The sequence below is a fragment of the Adiantum capillus-veneris genome, chromosome 16 (genome assembly GCF_014529385.1).
Source record: "Adiantum capillus-veneris isolate H3 chromosome 16, ASM1452938v2, whole genome shotgun sequence".
In the NCBI taxonomy this organism is placed as follows: Eukaryota; Viridiplantae; Streptophyta; class Polypodiopsida; order Polypodiales; family Pteridaceae; genus Adiantum; species Adiantum capillus-veneris.
The window spans coordinates 10,562,285-10,585,814 of record NC_140946.1 but is presented as its reverse complement, the minus strand read 5'-3'; the positions used below and the strand labels follow the sequence as shown (position 1 = coordinate 10,585,814).

Here is a 23,530-nt window from a genome sequence, read left to right as displayed (position 1 = left end):
GACATATTGTCCTTTTTCAAGATTGAGATTCCTTCTGTGCTTGTCTGCTTTTCTCTTCTGTTGCTCTTGAGTACGAAGAATCGCTTGCTTTACTTATTGATGGGCAATATCAATATTGCGCACAAATTCATCTGCGGCGAAGATGTTTTCTTTGGTCACCATAATAAGAAGTAAGAGTGGCTTCCCATAAATAATTTCGAAAGGGACTTTACCAGTTGAGGAATGTATTGTATTATTATACGCAAACTCAACTATTGGTAAGTACTGTTCCCATTCGGATTGTCGTTCCGAAACATAGCACTTGAGGAGATCTAAAACAGTGGCATTAGCGATTTCGCTTTGACCATCTGTTTGAGGATGATAAGCTGATGAAAAATCAAGCTTAGTTCCCAAGTTTTCGAACAATGCCTGCCAAAATAGACTAGTCATGCGGGGATCTCTGTCGCTCACAATAGTCTTTGGCAATCCATGGTGTTTAAAAATCTGAGCTAGAAATATTCTAGCCATGTGATCAGCTTTGATCGTCTTCTTTACTGGAAGAAAATGGGCTTGCTTACTGAATCTGTCTACTATAGTCCAGATTGCATCATTTCCATTCTTGGATCGAGGAAGATCCGTAATAAAATCCATGGCAATACTTTCCCATGGCGTGTTAGGCACAGGGAGCGGCTGAAGCTTGCCATAAACTTTATGTCTGTCATATTTTACCTTTTGGCAGACTAAACACTCACGTACATGTTTTTCAATGTCCGCACGGAGTGTTGGCCAAAAGAAATACCTTTCGAGGGCACTAGTGGTGGAAGCAATTCCCTGATGCCCGGCATAAGGAGAATTATGTGCTTCATCCATCACCTTTTGTCGTAAGGGATGAGCTATGCATATTGCTTGTTGACGATAGAGTGTGGCTTTGGCTGACCAGCTTGAAGATCTGCCCAAATTGTGGCGAAGTCTGGATCTTGAGGATACATCTCGCTGAGAGATTCTAGTTCCTCATGATAAATTGTTGTTAGTGCATTGATCTTTGGACGCCTGGAGAGAGCATCTGCAACTGCATTCTTTGTTCCAGAAGTGTGTAAAATCTGAAAATGAAACATTGCAAGAAAGTTGGCCCATCTCATCTGCTTTTCTGATAACTTTCTTTGTGTGAGAAAGTAGCGAAGACTTTGATGATCTGTCTTGATAATAAAATCAGCTCCTAATAGATAGTGTTTCCAAATGGAAAGAGCATGAATTACTGCCATTGGCTCTTTTTCGTATATGGAGGCATGCAACTCTGCATCTTTAAGGCACCGACTTTCATAGGCTATCGCGTGACCCTCTTGGTTCAAAACTGCTCCTACACAATCTCCAGATACATCACAGTATACCTCGAAAGGTTTGCGAAGATCAGGGACGGTGAGAACAGGTCCGTGACTGAGTAGATACTTAAGCTTTTCGAAAGCTTGTTTTTGTCCAGACCCCCAATGGAATGGAATCCGCTTCTTTGTCAGGTCATGGAGGGGACCTACTATCGCGGCAAAAGCTCGAATAAAACGTCGATAATAAGAACAGAGGCCAAGGAAACTTCGTACAACATGTACTGTAGTTGGCGTAGGCCATTCTACAACTGCTTGAATCTTATCAGGGTCCATTCTCACCTGGTTGTGAGATACTATATGGCCCAAATAGTGGATTTCTTTTAGAAAGAACTCACTCTTCTTAGCATTCACAAATAATTTGTGTTTGCGTAATTCTTCAAACACTAAGGCGAGATGCTTATAGTGTTCGTCTTCCGTCTCTGAGAAGATTAAGACGCCATCAAAGAAAACGCCTGTAAAGCTTCTGTATGAGTGGAAGATTCTATCCATCATTCTCTTGAATGTAGCTGGTGCATTAGTGAGCCCAAAAGGCATCACTAGAAATTCATACAACCCGAAGGTTGTTCTAAATGAAGTCTTATGCACATCTTGAGGAGCTATGCGGATTTGATGATAACCGCTCTTCAAGTCTATACGACTAAAGACACTGGCTCCTTGTAACTTATCAAGAATGTCGTCAATCCGAGGGATTGGAAATCGATTCTTGATTGTGATCTTGTTTAGAGATCTATAGTCTATGCACATGCGGAATGTGCCATCCTTTTTCTGTACTAGCAAGACAGGTGAACAATATGGAGAAGTACTAGGCCTTATTAAGCCCTTCTCCAAAAGTTCGTTAACCTGCTTGAGAATTTCCTCTTGCTGCATTAGACTAACTCGATAAGGGGGCTGATTTGGAGGAGAACTTCCTGGGATCAAATCAATTGTATGATCCTCAGGTCGCGAAGGTGGGAGTTCATTTGGAAGTTCATCTGCAAAACAATCTTTATATCTTTCTATTAACTTAAGTCTTTTTTGCTCTAAAGAGGAAGAAAGTTGTGAAACAGACACATCTCTCTCTATTGCAAAAATCAAGTACGTTGAAACACACTTTTTCATTTCTTTCTTGATGGCAATGTGATTGGCGATAGGAATACGCCAATCACCTGCATCTGCAAGTACAAGATACTCCTTTCCTTTATGAGCAAAAGATAAGGTTTTCTAAACATAGTCAGGAATGGGATGCATCTTGTAGTGCCAAGGCATTCCCAAGATAACATCGCATCCTTCAAGTGAAGCTAGTAAGAAAGACTCTTGATCCTTGTAGTCGTCGACCTTTAGATTCAACTTCCCTATGATTGGAGTAGAGTTTGAGTTCTGCCCTTTGAAAGCAGATTGCGCTTGAATAGAGACTCCAAAACGATTGGGCTGCAAGTTCAGGTCATCAGCTAGCTTGGTAGAGATGAAGTTGTCTGTACTACCAGGGTCAAACAAAATAAGAGCCCGCTGGTTGTTGATACTACCCCATGCTTTGAGAAGAGCTCTTTCTTTTCCATCCTTGGTTGTATTTCCCTGTACATCTGGGACTGCATTGGAAGAGGGTGGTTGTGGAGGTTTGGTTGGACAATCACCCTTCATATGACCAACTTGTCCGCACTTGAAGCATCTTCCTTCACTAATGTAGGTTCGCAACTCAGCAGGAGAGAGATATCTCCCTTTCTTGGGCTGATTTGGCTTTGCTTCTGCTTTGGAGGCGCGTCTTTTCTTCTTTTGAGAAGAAGTAGAAGAGGTAGGCTACTCATGGAGAGCCTTCTGCTTGGCATGGTAAGTGCTTTGCTCCATCTTCCTGGGAGTACCCTTGTCATGTATTCCATCAGCTATGCGGGCTGATTCTATAAGTATCTGCAAGTTACCTCGAGGGTAAAGCTTCATAGCCTTTTGCAAGGCTTCATGCAAACCTGCTTCAAACTTGCGCATCTTCTCCGAATCGTCAATCTTCTTGAAAGGAGTGACTTTCAAGAGTACGTCCCAAAACCTATCCACATAGCGTGGAACAGTTTCGTTCTCTCGCTGTGAAAGTCGATCCCATTCTTTCTTTACCTCTTCCTCATAGTCTGGAGGAAGGAACTGTGCGTAGAACTCCTTCTTGAAGGCAGTCCAATCTTGGGGTTTGCGATCTTCCAGGATAAGGGTTAACCACCAATTGCTGGCGGTGCCTTTCAGGTACAAACTGACATGGCGAAGCTTGGATCTTTCCTTGAAATTCCCTTCTGCAAATGCAACTTCAAATTGGCGGATGAAAGCCAAAGCTTTGTCATTATCACGCCGTCCACGGTCCATTGTAGGTGTCGAATTTCACATCTTTATATCCCGACTTGAATGTTTTCTGCCTATGGTGTTTCTTCTTATGGTGCTCCTTCTTTCTATGCTTAGACTCCTTGTGGACAGGAGTCCTTTCCCTTGAATGCACTTCTTGCTGCGACGGACCGTCGAGAAACATGTCTTCCGGAGCAACTATGTCATCCAGATCCTTCATGAAAGAGAACTGAGCGGAATCACGGGGATCTTGCTCTTGAACTTTTGGATTAAACCGCACATGACGTTCTGGAGGTTTCTTCTGCCTCTCGTGCATGCGGGAGGTTCCAATCAAAGGATCTTTCCTTGGTTGTGGGGCCTTTGGGTTCTACGGGATTTCTCCCGACCCCATCCGCATTTTCTCCTTCCCTTTTTCAAGAGTATGGAGAATCTTTTGGACTTCTGGATGGGAGAGAGCTTTCTGCAACTCTTCCACCTGCTGTTGAAGGAGAGAACTCTATCTCGCGTCCTCCCATTTCTGCAGTCTGCCAAGAGTCGTCAATCCCTTCAGGAAGAGAGAGAGGACCTTACTCTGATACCACTGTCACAAAAATAAAATACAGAAGCGTAAACTGACGTTTAATTGCACTTCAAATACTCAAGAGAATTAGAGGGAGAGAGAAAACTTGACACTCCATCGGGGACCAGAAGATGGGCTGGTCCCCCCCCATAAAGAGAATATCTTTATTACTAAGGAAGAATCTTTACAAGCACAGGAACGGGGCATATGCCCGTCCTCTATTCTTTCTTCTGTTCTGTTCTGACTACTGACTGAGAAAGTGTTTCCACTCTCTTTCTGCTTAGGGGATTTCCCCTCTTCTGCGAAACTGGTTGGAAGCTCTCGAAAAGAGAGTCTATCTTCCAAAACATCTCATCGGAAGCTCTCACAGAGGAGAGTCCATCTTCCGTTATGTGTTGCCTTCATGCTCATTCATTCATGCATCGAACACAAAAGAGAAACAAGCAAAATGCACACGCACATGCTTGCTGTAATTTTCTGCACATAACCTGAAATTCTTACCTGTGCACACCCCTACGCCGAAACAAAGGTCTTCTTCGCGATGGAATCAAAATGTGCAACTAACTAACAAATGCTACCAATGATTCTTTTATGAGAACACCAAAGGTCTGCCGGCGTAATGCCGCACTGGCACTGCACCGCCTTTACCTGTTCACACTTGTCCGGCCGCCTGCCCGGGCACGGACCGTTAAATTTAATTTAACGAAACTTACCCTAAGGGTTTATTAGCTTTATTAGCCTTAGGGTCACTGTTCTAAGGACCCCATCTCATTCATGTGCTTGTACTGACGCGCGTATTTTTCCTGAGCCTAAAATCTGAGGCTACTGCTTACCCCTTTCTGAAGACCCGATTTCCCAATCACTAGGGCTTCAGGGTAATTTCTGCTAAGGTCCCTCTGAGGTGTTGTGGCCCGCATTTAGGCTCACCTGAGGCCTTAGAACTGCTAGGTCTATTCTGGTGTACACACAACTAATTAGATGATTCTGTTCTCGTAAATAAATTAATTATTTACAAAGTCTGACTTAGTTACACAGGCTGTACGGTTTTCCGTGTTTAGCCTGGCTAATGAAGCAAGCAGCTGTACGGATTTCCGTAAATTACGCTGGCAGCTTTTGGCATTGCTTTTGGGACCAAAAGCTTTTGAGTTTGAAGGCTTTTCATGTAAAACTGCTTTTGGGGCCTAGGGCCTTTAAATATGAGGTTAGGGCTCATTCTCTAGCATGCTTCATGGAGAAGGTGTAGAGTCTGGAGTACCGGCTTGTACTCTATTGATGCAATATAAAGAAATACCGAAAGGGGCGCCAAGGTTTGGGGCCAATACTCTCGGGTGGAATTCCACCACTTTGTGTCGCATGTCGTCTCTCTCTCTCTCAGTTTTGTTTTTATGGAAGTGCTAAAAGTCTGTTCAGTCTGTTCTTTTCTATTGGCACGTGGTGCCCGTCTTGTGACAAAGAGCTTGAGCCTTGAGCCTTGAGGGTTAGCCCAAGAGAGAGAGAGAGGTTGAGAGCCTGAGCCTTGAGCCCCTATGGCTTGAGAGTTGAGAGCAAGGGAGAGAGGGCCTTCAACCTTGACCTTGATGCATTTGTGAAGAATGGGGGAAGAGGAGGAATTATATAAGCTCTTGCTGGCTGTAAATGGACGTTGGCTGCCCCAAACAACCATTTTTTTAAACTTCAAAAACTGCCCGTTTTTAGCCGTTGGTAACGTTCCGGCCATTCCACCCTGCCCGTTCCGATCACAACATGCCTGCCAAAATGTCTGTTCGTTCCGGGGCGTTCCAAAGACTTTTGGCCGGTCGGAACGCCGTTCCAGCGTTCCAAGGCCCCAAAACACCGTTCCCCGGTAACTCTAGTGTCAAGCACTCAACAAGCATGAAGTATGGTATAAAGCTAACAATACCTGAAGAGCTAGTGACTCCAAAGGAGTACTATCATGAGGAACATCGGCCAACTCAGTAAACAGACAAATGGGTTTAGGGTTTAGGGTTTAGGCCACAACCAGAAACCTAGATGGGTTCCTCAACACCAATTCAGAATCAGGCGGTGGATTTTTTCCAGAAATTTTGGAGTTATACCAAAATTCAAGAAAGGAAGGAAGGATGTAGAAGGCGAAGATAGTTTCAACAAGCGAGAAATGTCTCCTGGGAAGCCGAACAGTGGATTAGTCACACATCAGTAATTACCGCGGCAATTACTACAGTAACTCCTGGAAGGCTATAAATAGGACCCATTACATTGTAATCGGGCTTCTTGCTTCTTAGTTCTCTTGACTTAGAGCTTATCTTTTGGCTTTAGCTTCCAAGTATTTCCGAGTTACAATCTTTTCGCCTGTAGCTTCACCTTGTAATCATTACTGCTGTAATCAATTGAGCTTCAACCCATCACACCTTGTACTGATTTTCCTTGAACAATGAATCTGAAACTGCAAATACTTTTCCAGTTGTCTAGTATGTCTTCATTTCAAATACTATTTCAGTTCAGTTAACTATTCCAGTCCAATCTCAGATCTCTATCCCAGCTTCACTAATTGAACTGGCGACCTACCAGTAGCTTTAAATTCTTACACTGGAATCAGCTATCTATAGAGATTAGCTCCAATTCCATCCCTCTGCATCCGGAGATGCGGGAAGGGATCACAACGAAGATTCACACGAGGAGTACGGCCCGCCTCGGCCTACTCAAGCGGAGCTCAAACAGATAGAGCGTCGACGATTGATCGGCGACGCAACAAAGATGATGCTTAATGTTGCGAAGGACCAAAAATTTGCAAAATATATGAGCCAGACTTCTTTCAATGAGGTGCATACGCAGTAGCGGCAGACCACAGAGCCACCCCTCAAGCCGGCTCTCAAGAAACCTCCTACGTCGAGGATGGACACAGAGCAAGAATTAGAAGAGGTGGTTGATGCACGAATTGCTCAGCTTTTTGACGCGCAGAACAAAGCTAAAAAGCACGACAAAAAGCAGAAGAAAGGCGCTGACTTCCCGGGTTATTTGGGTCGTCAGTCTACTTTTGAAAAGGCAAGAAAGCAGAAGAAGCGTGTTTAATTTCAAGGAGTACCCAGTTCTTCTTCTTCTTCTTCTTCTTACAGTTCTTCTAGCTCAACTAACTCGAGCGAAGAAGACAGAAAAGGCAAAAAGTGAAGCAAAAAGCAAAGCTTCGGAAAGGGCAAGAAAAAGACAAAGAAGTCTAAATCTCGCCCCGTGGTGACAGTTCTACAGAGGACTCGTCTTCAGATAGTTCGGACTCTGATGATACCATCTTTTATGCAAAGAAGAAGAATTTTTATAAAGCCAACCAGTATGACTTTCTGGAAGACAAAAGCAAGAAAGTCCGAGAGTTTAAGGAAGGTGGACAGTCAATTAAATTTGACACTTTTTCTGGTTATAGAGATGCTTCGAAGGCTGTCTCTTTTGTACAGCAGTTTGACATCGCTTTCGCGGGAGGGCGCTACTCAGAGCACTCTAAGATTCGGAGAGCTGCCTCTTACTTTAAGGGGAATGCTTGAACTTGGTGGTCCACGCTTCTACTAAGCAAGAATGCGCCAGTTACATGGCTGAAATTCAAGAGGCTTTTTATTTCTTCCCGGCTCACTCGAGAGTATGAACGTGATATACGAACTGCTTGGAACCATCTTCGGATAACCAAGAACGATACAGTGGACGCTTATTGCGAGAGATTCTCGAGCTCTTTTCTACCTGCCTCTTCATTTAAGAAGATCTCGTTCAAGGAAAAGATTGAGCGGTTTACCTTGGGTCTACCTACAAAGATCCGAGATCACTGCTTGGAACAAAAGTCAGCTTCCATTCAGGAGTTGATGAGTCATGCGAAACGGGGTTTTGTCATTCACTCTGGCAGTTTGACCTACCCCACCGATGAGATCATGACACAAAGAGCCGAACAGACTTCGACAAATGAAAGTAGAAAGAGAAAGAGCAACCCAGAAAAAAAGGATGCACGACCCAAGCTCACTCCTCAGGAGAGAGCTCGCTACATCAGGGAAGGGAAGTGCTTTGGATGCGGGGAAACTGGACATATCTCTGCGAAGTGCCTAAAAAGGCATAGAAAGAACAAAATGACAAGGACGACGAAAGGCCTTAGAGTTCGAGAGCAGCTGAGGAACATGGAAGAAAAGGCAAGATGAAAACAGGACTGGTTCTAGATTGCATGGGTACCGATCCCAGCACAATGAACGAGAGTACAGAACTTTGCCGAGCTTGGGGCAAAGTGAAAGACCAAGAAGCCCTTATCTTCTTTGATGAAGGAGCCAAGGCCAACTTCATTTCACCGGAATTGGCGGCGCAGCTCGAGATCACTCCCGATCGGATGGGACCACTTGCGGAGGCAGTTCTAGCCGCACCCGACAACGACATAGCCATTACACCCGTCATTGGCAAACTTCGGTTGCATTGTGAGGGGTATTTGGGGCATGAGGACTTTTACATAATGCCTTTGGAAGGTTGTGATGTCCTCTTGGGAATTCCCTGGTACCACAAGAACAATGCCGTGGTCGACTATCGGGCAAGAAAAGCAACTTTGACTATAGAGAAGGGCAGAGCCATTGTACTCGATGTGAAACTTAAAGGCGAGTCTGTCCCTATTGTATCGGCTTCGGCCATTTCAAAATTAATGAAATACAGTCTCTTTGTTTACTCGATCTTTTTGAAAGAGTTGAGTGATGAGGATAGGACAAATATGTATGAACTTGATAAAGAACGCCAAGATTTTCTCCACGCTCATGCCGATTGCTTCTCAGAGGGCCTGCCAGGCGAGTTACCACCCGTTCGTCCTGAAGATCATACCATTGATCTGATACCTGGAAGCGCACCACCGAACCGTCCACCTTACATTGTGAGCCGACCCCAGAAAGAAGAGATTATGAACCAAGTGAAAGACCTCTTGGAAAAGAGTCTTGTCTTGCCTAGTGCTTCACCGTATTGCTCTCCTGTGTTGTTGGTTTTGAAGAAAGACGGATCTTGGAGAATGTGCATCGATTATAGGGCTCTCAACAAAATCACCATCAAGAATAGATTTCCGATTCCTAGAATCGATGATATACTTGACCGACTTCAGGGATCCTCATGCTTTAGCAGGATTGATGGCCTTTCGGACGACTTTTGGGTTATTTGAGTTTTTGATGATGCCTTTTGGCCTAACCGATGCTCCTGCGACATTTAACCGGATGATGGACAGGATTTTTCGAGAGTACAGACTCTTTGTTGGCACTTTCTTTGACATCATTGTTTTCTCCAAGGATGAGGTAGGACATAGAGAACATCTGCTTCAGGTCTTTCAGGCATTACGAGATCACAAGTTAGTGATTAATACAAAGAAAAGTGAATTTTTCCTACCAAAGATACACTTTTTGGAACACATTGTGTCAGCAACAAGAGTGCAGATGGATCCGGCCAAGATAGAGACTATCCGTGATTGGCCCGATTTGCAGAATGTCCATGAAGTTAGAAGCTTCTTGGGATTGTGTTCGTATTACAGGCGGTTCATTAGAAAGTTTGCAGAGGTTGCTTCCCCTTTGCATATATTGACGCAAAAAGGAGTCCCTTTCTCATGGGGATCCACAGAGATGACTGCCTTTCAGACTTTGATAGAGAAATAGACTATGGAACCAGTTTTGACTTTGCCGGACTTGCAGAAGTCATTTGAAGTATATTGTGATGCTTGTGGTCGTAGTCTAATGCAAGAAGGTGATGTCATTGCCTACGCGACCCGATTGTTCTCAAGGCCGGAATTGACAACACAGATTTTTGAGAAAGAGCTTTTGGCGGTTATCCATGCTCTTACTCAGTGGCGGCATTACCTACTCGGAGCGGATTTTATTGTCTTCACAGACCATCAGAGTCTACGCTACTTCTTGTCACAGAAGCACCTATCGAAAAAGCAGATGCGCTGGGCGAACATCTTGTCATAGTTTCACTTCTAGATTGTCCATATGCAGAGACAGAAGAATTTGGTGGCAGATGCTTTGTCTCGCAAGCCGTTGGTTCTGGCTATTTCCGTGATACATCATAGGACCTTCGAGGATATGGTCGATCAGTATGCCATAGATACAAATTTTACAAACATTTTCACACGGATACGGGATGAGGCGACAGTAGCGGGATATTCCATTCGGGATGGCTACTTGATGAGGAAAACCATGTTGTACGTTACACAGCCGTTGAGGGAAAAGGTTATGACCGAATGCCATTGTCCACCTATTTCGGGTCACCGCGGCATTGCTACCACCTTGAAAGGGGTAGAGAGATACTTCTTTTGGCCGAGATTGAAGAAGGATGTGGACAAGTTTGTGCGCGGTTGCTTGGTATGCCAGAAGGTCAAGTTTGACAGGCATAAAGCACAGGGATTGTTATAGCCTTTGCCCATACCCACCCGCCCCTGGGAAAGTCTTTCAACGGATTTCATTTTTGATCTCCCGAGAACACAGAGTGGTCACGATGGTATCTGGATTGTTATTGACAGATTTAGCAAGCAGACTCATTTCATTCCAGTGAAGAAAACAATCAAGCCGGATCACTTAGCGAGACTGTTTGTGGCCCAGATATTTAGATTACATTGCATGCCCGAGACGATTGTCTCCGACAGGGACCCGGATTCACGAGTTTGTTTTGGAAGGCAATTTGGGAGAACATTGGCGCGCGGTTGCAGTTCTCATCTTTCCACTCGTAAGACTGACGGGCAATCTGAGATTGTCAATTCAGTGGTTTTAGATTTATTGAAGTCTTATATCTCGGATCAGAAGACTCAATGAGAAAAGTATCTACCTTTGGTGGAATTTGCCTACAATAACACGATACACTCTTCGACGGGGAAGGCGCCATTTGAGATTATTGAAGGTGCTGCAAAGGTTCCACCCTTCCTAAGCACGAAAGATAAGATTTTTGAAGCCGATGAGTACACGCACGACTTGGACACGGCTTTTGCCAAGGTCCGCGAGGCTTTGAAGAAATCTCAAGAAAGACAGAAAAAGGCAGCAGATCGCCATCGGCGTGATTTGAAATTGAAGGAGGATGATTGGGTGCTCATCGTTTTGAGAAGGCACGCCTGAGAAAGAAGAAGGGAAAGGAGAGGCTTTTTCCAAAGCTTAGTATGCGATACTACGGACCTTTCCAGATCTCTGAAAAGATAAATGATGTCTCCTTCCGATTGAAACTGTCTGACACTTGGAGGATTCCCAATGCATTTCATGTGAGTGTCTTGAAACCTTTTAAAGGTGATGTGCCCGAAGATGGGGAGCCTGATGAGCAACCCGAAGTGGAAGAAAACAAAGAGATCCTTGTTCCTGAACAGATTTTGGCACATAAGGACAGAAAGAATAGGGGTAAAGTGAGAAGGTGGTTCTTGGTTAAATTCAAGAACTATCCTGCATTGGATGCGGAGTGGATGGAGGAGGAGGACCTAGCAGATACACCTCAGATTGTGAACCTTTACCTTGAAGCTTTTGGTTTAGCGTAGTCTACTCCAAATGGAACCCCGAATTCAGCTTGGCCGCAGATCTAATGCAGTGGGTTTGCAAAAGAGGGGAGTTACTCCGCTCCTTTGTCAACAAATGCCTCGATTTTTGAATACTAGTCACTAATGTCTCTTTGAGCTTCACGGATACTGAGAGCTGACAGTATTCTACTGGATGACTTTATGAAATGGAATTCCAGAAAATATAAAACTGATTTGTTCTTGACTTGTTTGAGTGCAGGAACTGAAAGACGAAATGACTGCAGCATTTCGGTCTGAATGATCTCGATAGACATGGTTGCAATAGGGATTAGTCAATCGGGCATCCATGAGGTCTTGAGTGGATCGAGATGCGATTGCTAATTGCATTGCCGATAAATCATGGTCTGAGATCCGAATGAATGGTGAATGTGATTTGTCATGTGATGTCAAGTGATGTCTTGTGATGTCATGTGATGTGGCTGTCGATTGGTACATGTGCTAGATGTGTGTTCCTACTACCTAGTGCGTCAGTACTGACAATCAGTATCTGCTAAGGCAGATTATGGCTTGTGTCTATTTTGCAGGCGTAATCAAGGGAGATTACAATGCTTTCAAGAGGGGGGTATGTCACAAACTGGTACCACATCCATGTGTACACACGCACCTGCATGGACAAGCCAGGGAAAATGCAGACCAAGGTGGTACCAAACGTACTGTACGTGGCGTATATGTACGTACTATACGTTGTTCCGTACAGGAAAAAAATTTACGTACGTAAAAATACGTACTCTTGTAAAAAAACCGCTAAGTACTAAATTTTTTAGGACATTTCCAATAAAAAACAAGAGAGAAGCCAACAACTTATAGAGACATTCAAAGACACGTTTTTACAAGACAACCATATACTATGTAACTATTGCAAGAGATTTGGATTTTTATTTTAAATCATTATATTTTTTATTTTTTATTTTATTTTTATTTAAAAAAAACGGCGTACGGATTGTTCCGTACAATACGGATCCGTACATAATGTCCGTACGGTACGGAACGGATCAGTACGTACGTTTTGATCCAACCTTGATGCAGACAGGCTAAAAAGTTGACGTGGTAGCTCCGCGTTTTGCGGCGTGATTCACGGGCTGACACGTGGCAGGCTGTACGGACGTCCGCCTTTTACGAAAGCAGGGAAAAAAGCAAGCGGCAGATTTCAGGGCAGCTTTTGCTTTATCTGGTCCACACAAATTGAAAGAGAGAAATAGAGAACTCTTTTGCTTTATTTTCTACGCAAGAGATGAGAGAGAGAGAGAGAGAGAGAGAGAGAGAGAGAGAGAGAGAGAGAGAGACTTTTTGCTTTGTTTTACCTCAAGAGGCCTTGTGAGAGAAATTATTGAGCATGCTTTATTTTTAAAAGCTTTTTACACAAGCTTTTGATTTCAGCTTTTGGGCTCTGCTTTTAGCATCCCTTGTAAACCTTTATAATGGTCTCTGGGCTCTCATTTCTCAGAGCATCTGGACGCAGAGTCTGAGAGTGAATCCCGCCGACTTACTTGTACTTTGAGTTGCAGATTAATACAAAAAGAAATACCAAAAGGGGCGCCAGTCTTTGGGGCCAATATCTCTAGGCATGGAACTCCGCCGAGCGAGTGTCAAATCAATTGTGAACTGTGAACTGTTTTGAAGTGAATATTTGTGGTGTCGCGATAGATTCTCGACTTGGAGTGTCCAAGTCTGTTACAGAGCCCTTGACTGGAAAGTCATTTAGGAAGTAAAGCGAAAGCAAGACACATAAAGGCGATCCTTCTCAACCTGGTGGAATTCAAGGAGGTGATATGTCACAAGTATGGTGAACAGGAACATACTTGGAGGAATTGTCCAAGCAAGTCGGACTGAAATTGTGAGTTCGATCAGACAACTTATGTTACATATGTCGTGGATTTTATACACTTAATTCCCCTACCCTCATGTTCAACAGACACAAGGACTTGCGCAAGGATAGCACTCTTGTCTAATTTCTTCTCAGTACCAAGCTCAAACGGTCACTCCTACTTCCTTGACAGAGCCTAGAGGACCTAGCCAGTCTTTTGAGGATGGTGTGGCAAACAACTCAAAGGTGGTACATTTTAATTTTTGGTGATACTCAGTCACACTACATATGTTTATTGGCTTCTGACATTGAAAGTCGGACAATGGAGCAGGTTGAATCGACCTATTCCCGGAGGTGACGCAAATAATCTCCTACCTTTCTTCATATGACCAATAGTTGTCAATGACATGCCGACACAGTACGATGCAAGGGTGATGGAGCTCTAGCATGTATGGCCAACACACGCTCCTTGAGTCTGGCGAACACTGCAATTCTCTCTAAAGAGTTGGTGTGCTTGATATAGTGGTTGACTTATTAGATTCCTTCTTCACTCTGGAAGGCCAGATCCGTAGTCTTGTTGTGCACCCAAGATTTGAGAGGAGGTCAGAGATTTGGAGGCCATCTCCTCGGTTTTCCATATGGATCAAGTGAGTTAGGGCTTCTTTGTGGTTGTTCCCAGCCTACTAGTGTCTGGGAGTCATGACTCATGGGAGTTCTAGAGTTAGGCAACTTTCAGTGAGCACCCTATCTTAGGCACTATGACTCTTCATATTCCTATTTTCTAGGTTGTAGGGGTTTCTGGAGAGGTCGGGGTGCAACCTATGAGAAACCCCTATATGGTTGCTCAGGGCGGCGGCCGGCCGGCCGAGCGGGGGGGGGGTATTTTAGCTCAGTTTGTGCAGAGCGTATCTCTCTCTTGTGTGTAGAGATTGCCCCGTAAGACTTGTCCGTTGTCTCCTCTCCATCTTCTCTCTTGACCGTTTTTCTCTCTCCTCTTTCCCTCTCTCCATGTCCTCCTATGCTACTACACCTTTTGTTGCACTAGCTATAAGTCGTGCATAAATTGATTACATTGGAGGTCCTTCGCACCTTTAAAGTTTTGGGGTCAAGGTGGCTAGACCAATTTGTGGAAACCTCACACTTAAGCGTGTATGTGCAAAAATAGTACTGGGATGGGTGAGTCGTGACCTCTAGAGAAGGTGCTCCCCCATGCCATATCACCTCATATTGTAGACATGTGCAAACAGTGAAGTTATTCCCATAGTTATTTGTTTCTATTTTGGTCCCTTCACAAGCACTATGCGCCTCTGCCCCTCCACCGGAAAGCCAACCCATTCAAATACGTTCTAACGTACTTTGTATGGGAGGTGACTTACTAAACAGTGAAAGGTTAAAATAACCATACGTCTCTCTCTCTCTCTGTTGTCAGAAAATACCTGAGAGTCCGATCGAGAGAGGCATTTGCGGACGATCTCGCCCTCGAGAGCGCGGCGCTCGTCAAGAGTGAGGTACTCGTAGTACTGGGCAAGGCGAGTCTGGCCCTGCTTGTTCACTAACAGAACAAATCTGATCGTCATTCTTCGGATCAACAATGGCACAAGCTTATCGTCCAATTGAGCCTCACAAAAATGTCATACATGTACAGTGCACACATATTCAAAAATATTTTTTTTTTGTCACTATGCTGTCGATTTTTTTGGCCTGCCAAAGGGCTAATAAGGCCATAGTGATGTGTTCCCTTTTTGTTAGTGAAAAATGAAAGGTTATTTTCAGAAAATATACAATATTTTAATTGGATGTTTGAGAGAGAAAATGCCCATTACTAAGATAGAGCTTAAAAGATATTCATTACACGGATTGAAGACCGGCTAGCTTGTATCATGAATCACGATGGGTTTTACATTAAATAAGTGTATGTCAGCACGATTTCCAAACAAATGTGTGAAAAGTGAGAATCTATTATAGATGTCAACATTTTTGTAGTGAGAGAAAAGCCCATCCTCAAATTGTGGAGATGGCGGTCCCTGAGGATTCGAAGAGTCATCTGCACGCTCTCTGTGGCTGCCATGCCACCCTTCTGTCTGTCTCTTCCGCGTGTATTGAGCACGAGAAGGCTCCCTCTCTCTCTCCCTCTCCCTCTCCCTCTCTCTCTCTCTCTCTCTCTCTCTCTCTCTCTCTCTCTCTCTCTCTCTCTCTCTCTCTCTCACACACACACACACACACACACACACATAACACCTTGACGCAGCCCTATGTGGAGGAGGTTGAGGTTGCGCTCTCTCTCTCTCTCTCTCTCTCTCTCTCTCTCTCTCTCTCTCTCTCTCTCTCTCTCTCAGAGGAGCGTCAAGTCAGCCGCCTCACCTCACCCGACATAGTTGTGTGGCGAGGCGTGACAGTTTGTGGGTAGTGCTGTTGTGAAGGCCTGCCAGGTAGGGCCTGTTGTACTTGACCATCGTGCTACAGATGGAAACTCACTAAGCTCAGGGCCATAGGAGGCAGAGGTAGGGGGCGCGAAGAGGGGGGGGGGGGGGGGGGGGGGGGGGGGGGGGCGGCCAAGGGGATATATTCGGGGGTAATCTTGCCGATGAGCGGGCAAGTGGTTGACACACCTATGTTGCATGTGCTGAGATGCGCGATGCAGACCTTAGTCTTGTAAGCAATGGTTGGCTACACACGTAGAGCCGTGGACAAGCAGTGGAAGCTGACATGGGGGTAGATGATGCGGACTAGGGAAGGGGATAGAGGAATATCTAGGGGAACCAGGAAAGTAAAAGGATTTCCTTCATGTTAGCACGCGAGTGTTGCCCCCCCGCCCCCCCCCCCCCCCCCCTCCCCCTCTCTCTCTCCGTCTCTCCCTCTCTCCTCTCCTTCTCACAAAAACCCCCCCTTATAAGCTTGGGTTTAGAATCTTTTTGGTCTTGGCCTTTATTGAAGGGTATTCTCTCCCTCCACTTTAGTAAGGTACCACATCTCCTCATTTGTTTGGAGAGCCATAAAGGCCCCTTTTTATAAAAAATGGACCCTCCCCACTACCTTACTCCACCTCTCCCAACCATTCAAGAAACTACTTTTGGAGTAATGCACGGGCCACCAAGTATATAAGGGGTAAAGGTCCTTCGACACGTGCAATTTGAGATCCTCATAAAAAGTTGTGCAGGGAACAACACTCTTATCCTACTCTCAAGATGGAGCATCCTACACAGGTGTGGCATTAGCTAAATAGGTGGACATCGATAACAAGTAGGAAAATTCTATGACACCTGTCTTCCATTATGAGAAATCTAACTCTTGTTTGTTTGTTTTGGTGATGGTGACAGGTAACAGAATTTTCCTTTACCTAATGGACTCACTTTGGCTTGCCTACTCCAATTTTTCGAAACCGGTTTTTGTACAAATACAAGGCATTTGTAATTCAAAGGCTTCAAGTGTTCTCGGTCATCCATTTATTTTTGTTATGGCATGATATATTTGAATTTTTGTGAAAGGATTTTTTGACACATGTAACCTACTCTCTCTCTCTCTCTCTCTCTCTCTGCAATGGTTAGTATTGGAGATCAGGGTTGAGTTGAGGTTAGAAAGACCATTTTGCTCTCAAGTTTCTCCAAGCCTAGGAGCTCCTTCGGCACCCTGGCCTATCTTAGAGACATCCCTCTTGTAGAGCCAGACATCCCCTTATTTTGAGCCCTGCAGTGTGTACAGAGCACGGTCATATGTTGGGTTCTCGTCCGCGTCTAGCTTGGTGCCCCATGGCCGTTGGCTCGGCTCGTAGTTTTGGAGACTAGAAGGGTTTGCGCGAGGAGGCCTAGCTCGAGCACCTTAGCCACTTTTGAGGAGGGTAGATTGTGCATGAGGATACACGAGGAGCTCTCACAAGAGCTTGCATTGAGGACGGCCTGTCTTTACCCTAAGGTGTAGGATGAGGGTAGGCTTCCCTCTGGTAGCTAGGTGCATCTAATTCCAAAGATTCGGGTAATAGTAGCTGCTTTGCGAAAGTGGCACATAGACCCAAATCTTGCAAAGATTGATCTGAAGTGGCTCTTGTGGGTTTACGGAGCTTTCCCACTTGATCGTTTACAATGGGATCCGGGCGAGAGCTTTGGCGTGATCCTTACGCGGATCCAACCGCTCCAACACTTTCCTATTTCCAAATAGACAGTACGACTGACTTCACGATTGGGGCAACACATAGGTAATAATATATCACAGGGATGGCCATTTTGAGTCCCCGAGATGGGGGGATGAAGGATTATGGCACCCTTAAGGCATATGGGCTTACACAAGATGTTGACATGGCCATGAGATCATCACACCTACAGCAACGGCAACTGCAACACCATCAACACAAGGAAGCATGACATGATGTGGAAACCTCTCTCTCTCTCTCTCTCTCTCTCTCTCTCTCTCTCTCTCTCTCTCTCTCTCTCTCTCTCTCTCTCTCTCATTGTTGCAAGCCATGAGGCTCGAAGGGCAAGGTATGGTGGAGGCGATGGGGGTCGGTGGAGCAGACGACGCGGTAGGAGGAGCGTATGGCGTGAGGCGGTGGGGGACCCAAAGGGGCCAGCAAGACGTAATGGTCATGCAGCATTGGGGATATCACGAAATTTATTGACATTCTCTCTAGTGAGGGTTTTTGCTCTAAAATAAATACCTCCTAGCTATTTAAAAATAATAATAACCTAAAATACATTTTTGAAGATTAAGATGGGTGATGGGTGAAACACAAATAGAAAAGAGGGTCTCTCTCTCTCTCTCCTAATCGCTTGATAGCACATCATTTCTCTCTATGCCTAGGCATTGATCGACCCCACCATCATCATGCTCCTACAACCAAGGATGACACAAATTTACACTCTTGTAGTGATTCCTAGATAGGAAAAGCCCAAGTGGGCAGTACAAATGTGATTGACAAAGTGGAGGTGAGCAGGCAAAGACGGACATGGTGGTGGGGAGAGGGAGTTGCGATGTGACCGATAGTGTCTCTATGCCCAATGGAGTTGCTGTCATAATGCGATGATCATGGAGGATTCAACCATGCACGAACATTTCAAGAATGAAAAGAAGAACAAGATGAATCCTCGGAGCAGGGCGCCAGCAGTACAACAATTACTGACAAGTTTTGTGATTAGCCTAAGGCTTGCTACCTATTGAAGTTGGACTCCTGTTGCAATTAGCGATAAGTTATGTCCTTTGGTGCTCAATCACTTGGTTGTTAAGTAGGCTAGCATGGTCAGATATTAAGTAAGTGGAGTCTTTGCTACTAAATCCTGTCATGTGTTGACTATGCCGACAAATGATTTTTGAAGCAGCTCTATGGTTTTGTGCTTCCATGGGAAATCATGTGTACATGTATGACATTTAATTAGCAATTGCATTGCTTACCTACCATGTTCCTTATCCGTGTTAAGCTATTTGTTTGCCGACCTTTTCTTAACATGACTTTGGATGGGCAGTGGGTTTATAAAGCAATTTAAATATGTGTGGATGGAAGTTTCTCGGCAATGTCCTATGTTTGTGGGCAGTCTTGAAAGTTTTTTTTTTTACTCCATCTTCCCCATGCTAAAGTTGTTTGGTTTGTAAGCTGATGTTAGTAGTGGCTCTTCTGCGAAAATGTATGTAGTAGAGTAACCTGAGCTGCTGCATATATTTTGAGCTTAGATTTCTTGGTGATAGGGAATTCATTAACTAACAACAAGAGACTGGTTGATATTCTGAGAAATGCGCATAGTGTAGTGTTTGAGATTGCACTTTTGGGCATTAGATGGTTTATCGGGCACTTGTTAAGGAGAATGTGGTTTTGGTTAAACTAGTCGGTATCCAGGTAGTCTTATTATGGGCTTGTATGTAGCGGGCAATGTGAAAACATTGTTGACTTTGAGTATGTACATGCAGATCACATTTTCTTACTCTTCGTAGAGGAAGTTGTCGAGGTGTACTTAAGTTATGGAGTTCTTTCCTTGATGGTTGATGGAATAATAGTGTTTGTCACGAGGACCTTAGTTGTTGGTTTCTTTTCAATGATTTTTGTTTAATTTTTGAGACCCTCTTTTTGAAGTTGCAAATGGACAGACATTGTATGGCTAGTGCGTAAGGACCCGCCATCGAGCGGGCAGCCTCTTACCCACGGACAAACACCATGTTCTCTATCTTTTCAATGCAAAACGCAGACTCCGCTTGAACTTGTGACCCCACGAGAGTAGAGCCAAGTGTTGTAGCCACAAGGCCAATTTCCATTTGCTGATGTTGAAGCGTAAGATGCGGTTCTTTACCTTGCCCATTCAAAGTGTGAACCAAGCGTGCATACCAAACCGAGAAAGACCTCGTGCTTTTATCACTTTTTTAAAAAGAGAGCTTCACACCTAGAATTTTGGCCTTCCCAAGCCATGTGCCACTGGATTCAAAGGGTTTCCACTTGCCTCTCTTTCCTCGTTAAGTTTTTCTTTACATTTTTAATAAGCACAAATCATTTCCATGGGAGGCCTCGTGATTTTATCACTTGTTAAAGTCGCTTCTACTGGATCTTGTAACATATACTTCTAGAGGTATGAGCCAAGTCGCACCAGTGAGAAGTGGGGGGAGTAGGTCAAGCACATTCTGAAAAAGGCTTAATCAGGCAAATCTCGCCAAATACTACTTTGGAGACTGGGGAAAAATTTGTGCAACGAGCACCGGGGGGGGCATTCGTGGGGCAAAGAGCAGGAGGTGTTGCGCGAACGAGCAGAGTTTTCTAGTGGCGCGGCAGAGAGAGAGAGAGAGAGAGAGAGAGAGAGAGAGAGAGAGAGAGAGAGAGAGAGAGAGAGAGAGAGAGAGAGAGAGAGAGAGAGAGAGAGGGGGGGGGGGGGGGGGACGGGGGGGGGGGATCATTTTTTTAATATTAAATGAATTGCGTTGTTGGTCAGTATCGCAACTTGTTCGCCTCATTCGCGAAACATCATTTGAGTCATGTTACGTGAGGGTTTGAGGTCGAAACCTGCGGTCCTTTTTTGAAGGGTGGGAATAGCGAGGTGGGAGGAATCTTGCGAAGTAATGAATAAAATAAAGGAAGAGCCAGTAGAGCTCATTACATGTAATACGATCTTTTTAATTCAAAAGGGAGGTGAATCATAATGAGATGCGCGGTGCCTCATCTTTAGAGAGCGAAGGAGGAGAAGGGTGACGGTGAGCCAAACTCAAGTCCTCTGTGTGTGTGTGTGTGTGTGTGTGTGCACGTGCGAGTTGCACCATAACCGCCATAGCCGTAGGCAATTAAGGTGAAGGCAAGTTAGCTCTCACATAGGCAGTGAACCACACAGGAAGAGGAGGCTCTCTCTGATCTCTTTCGCTCTGCGAACTACTCCATAGCCATAGTGTAGGATATGTACGAAGAGGAGATGGAGAGGGCGGGCAGGGTGGAGATTAAAAGGAGAGCATAGAGGGAATGCAAGCGAGCATTGTGCAGGTTAGGGGACACGTATGATGGGAATCTTATGAGATTTTTTTTTTCCAACGTAGAGCGAGTAGGGAGGCTAGAAGATATTATTACTACGACTTTTGTAAAATAAAAGAAGAGGAGAATCAACACAAATTTTCCTCGTGCAATTTGTGAGGAGGAGGCCGATTGCAGCGTGCAAAGGAGAAGGGGAGAGAGAGAAAGAGAGAGAGAGACAGATAAATAGATAGATAGATTTAATTATCGTCCACGGAGGTCAAATATAACCCATGGGACCGAAACAAAAGCATTACATGTGTTCTTTCAGGGTGAAGCGTTCGATACATATCAGTTAGGGACTGAGGGTCCAACAGGGATAAAGGAGAAAGGGGGAAAAGGGAAGGATAGGAACGAAACAAAACAAAACCTAAGGGGGGTCACCGGTAGACTGCCAATTTACCTTGTCTACGAGCTTCATGCATCTTTTTGAGCTCGCTTGCTTTACGCTTGAGTTGATTTGCAGTCAATTCCTTGGCAATCCAAAACTTTGTCCCCTTGAGGTGATAGGATTGACGTAGCAACCTCATCCGTTCTTCTTTGTTCTTAAAAGTGAGGATGCATTGGCCATGGGGCACACGCCTATGTGTGTCGTTGATCCAAGAGATAGTGTCGGGCTCGACGTTGACTGGTTGAAGAAGGTCATTGAGTTTGACGATAGATTCTTCGAGGGTATCCTCCTTAGTGCACCATGGTGAGGGGAGTCCTCCAATCCTAATCTTTAAGGCAAGGGATTCTTGTATCCGGCATTCTTGTAAGGCAGCTTGTATTTTGGTGTCAATCCAGCATCGAGTATCAAACCCACAATATTACCCAGTCACCAAGTTGTGCACACCATCCATAACCACTGCACCAACGACATTAGATGCTTTAGATGGCGACACATGCTTTAAAAAAAATGTCGTAGTTCTATCCTAGGCACTCCTCTCACCTGCTCAACCCCTTTTCGTCTCGCCGACTTGCCATGGACTCCAAAAGATGACGCCCTGCACATGAAGCTCTCTCTCTCTCTCTCTCTCTCTCTCTCTCTCTCTCTCTCTCTCTCTCTCTCTCTCTCTCTCTCTCTCTCTCTCTCTCTCTCTCTCTCTCTCTCTCTCTGTGCCATGCAGATTTGTGACTACGTTGTGCTACTTTCACAAGACGCGAACGGGAGGGCCAATGAGAGGAAAACATGGCCCGTGTGAGGGGAGGCCTACATGAGAAGAGAATCATGGCCTGCATCAAGGAAAGCTTGTGTAAGAAAACTTCTTGGTCTGATGCAGCTAGAGAGGGAAAGGGAGTGAGGAGAAAGGGGCGTTGTCGTGAGGAGGGCTAGGGTTTGTTAGGGCAACGCAACGCAAATTAGGGCATGGTTGAGTGAGCTAAAGATGAGAGGATGAGGCAGAAGGAGCGCACTGGAGATTAGAGTGCGTGCACAAAAAAGTGGGCAGAATATTCCTTGGTATTGGAGCGACTTTTTAAAACATGAGCGAGTAGGAAGCTGGAAAATAGGGGAGCTTGTACTCCGCAAAATGAAAATCTTGGAAGGAAGGCATGGATGTTGAACAATGATCCTAGCCCTAGTGGCACTCTGGAAAAAAAGATGAAAGTTTAAACTACGCTTAACTCATCTTCTCCATGTTTGTAGGTTAACGCTAGCCATTTTGTATGTTCTCTGACCAAGTCAGCTCTAATCTACATACAGTTTGTTTGTTTTCTATTTAACGACTATCTTGCATTCATTTCCTATTTTGCATGTGTGTTCCTAGCATGTGCAACACTTTAAATGCCTAATTTGTTGTATAGTCACCTAACTACAATGCATTCATTGCCTGTTTTTTGTGTGCATCATTCTTTAAGAATTTTGAGCAACATAAGGGCATTATGGCATGCATGAAATTTGGGGACCACATAAGGGGATGGTGTGCGCAAGATGGTCACATGCAAGCCTGGACAAAGCCGAGATCAACCAATGTCCAAATACTTCTTGGTGATCAAACAAAAAAAGGCTAATGTGCAACACTAGGTGCCCAAATATCCACACTCACAGGCCCATTTCACTTCCAAATGACACAACACTAGAAGCTCCATGCTCACCAAATCCTTCAATTGACCAATTGAAAACATCAAAATATTAAGCACCACCAAATGGCAAGATTAGAGTGTAAAATATGGATTTGAGTATGCCAACATGAATGTATAGGTGTATAATGCAATCAAATTAGTGAAGTAACCTCTTGCAAATTAAACCCACATTTCAACCCTATGCCAATGAGATGGAAATGTGTATTTGAAAAAGGCTTTTTTAAGGTCTGAAGCTCTTTGAACTCTATTTAGCACAACATCATTTTTTGAAATGCTAGTCCATGAGCGTAAATCTCCTCCTTTGATTTTGAGAATGAATGTGAAAAGCGTTGCATAAAATAGCTTCTAATTTTTAAACTTGCAAAGAGTCAAAAACTCATTATCAGCAACAAAATAGAGATGCGACTAGACATGGGTGAAACTTGTGACTACTGGTCTCTTGCGTATGACCATTCCCTTAATTTAAATCTTCAACATA

At 44.5% G+C, this 23,530-nt stretch overlaps 1 protein-coding gene across 1 annotated transcript in view; it reads right to left on the bottom strand.

Moving 5' to 3' along the window:
* LOC147438556 (SNARE-like superfamily protein) overlaps positions 1–15,156 on the bottom strand; it is a 94,757-nt gene extending 79,601 nt beyond the window's left edge. The window contains exon 1 of the mRNA XM_086484643.1: positions 14,963–15,156. Coding sequence (XP_086340769.1) covers positions 14,963–15,103 — 141 coding nt within the window. The 5' untranslated portion in view covers positions 15,104–15,156. The remainder of the gene's footprint in view (positions 1–14,962) is intronic.
* Between the last annotated feature and the right edge of the window lie 8,374 nt (positions 15,157–23,530).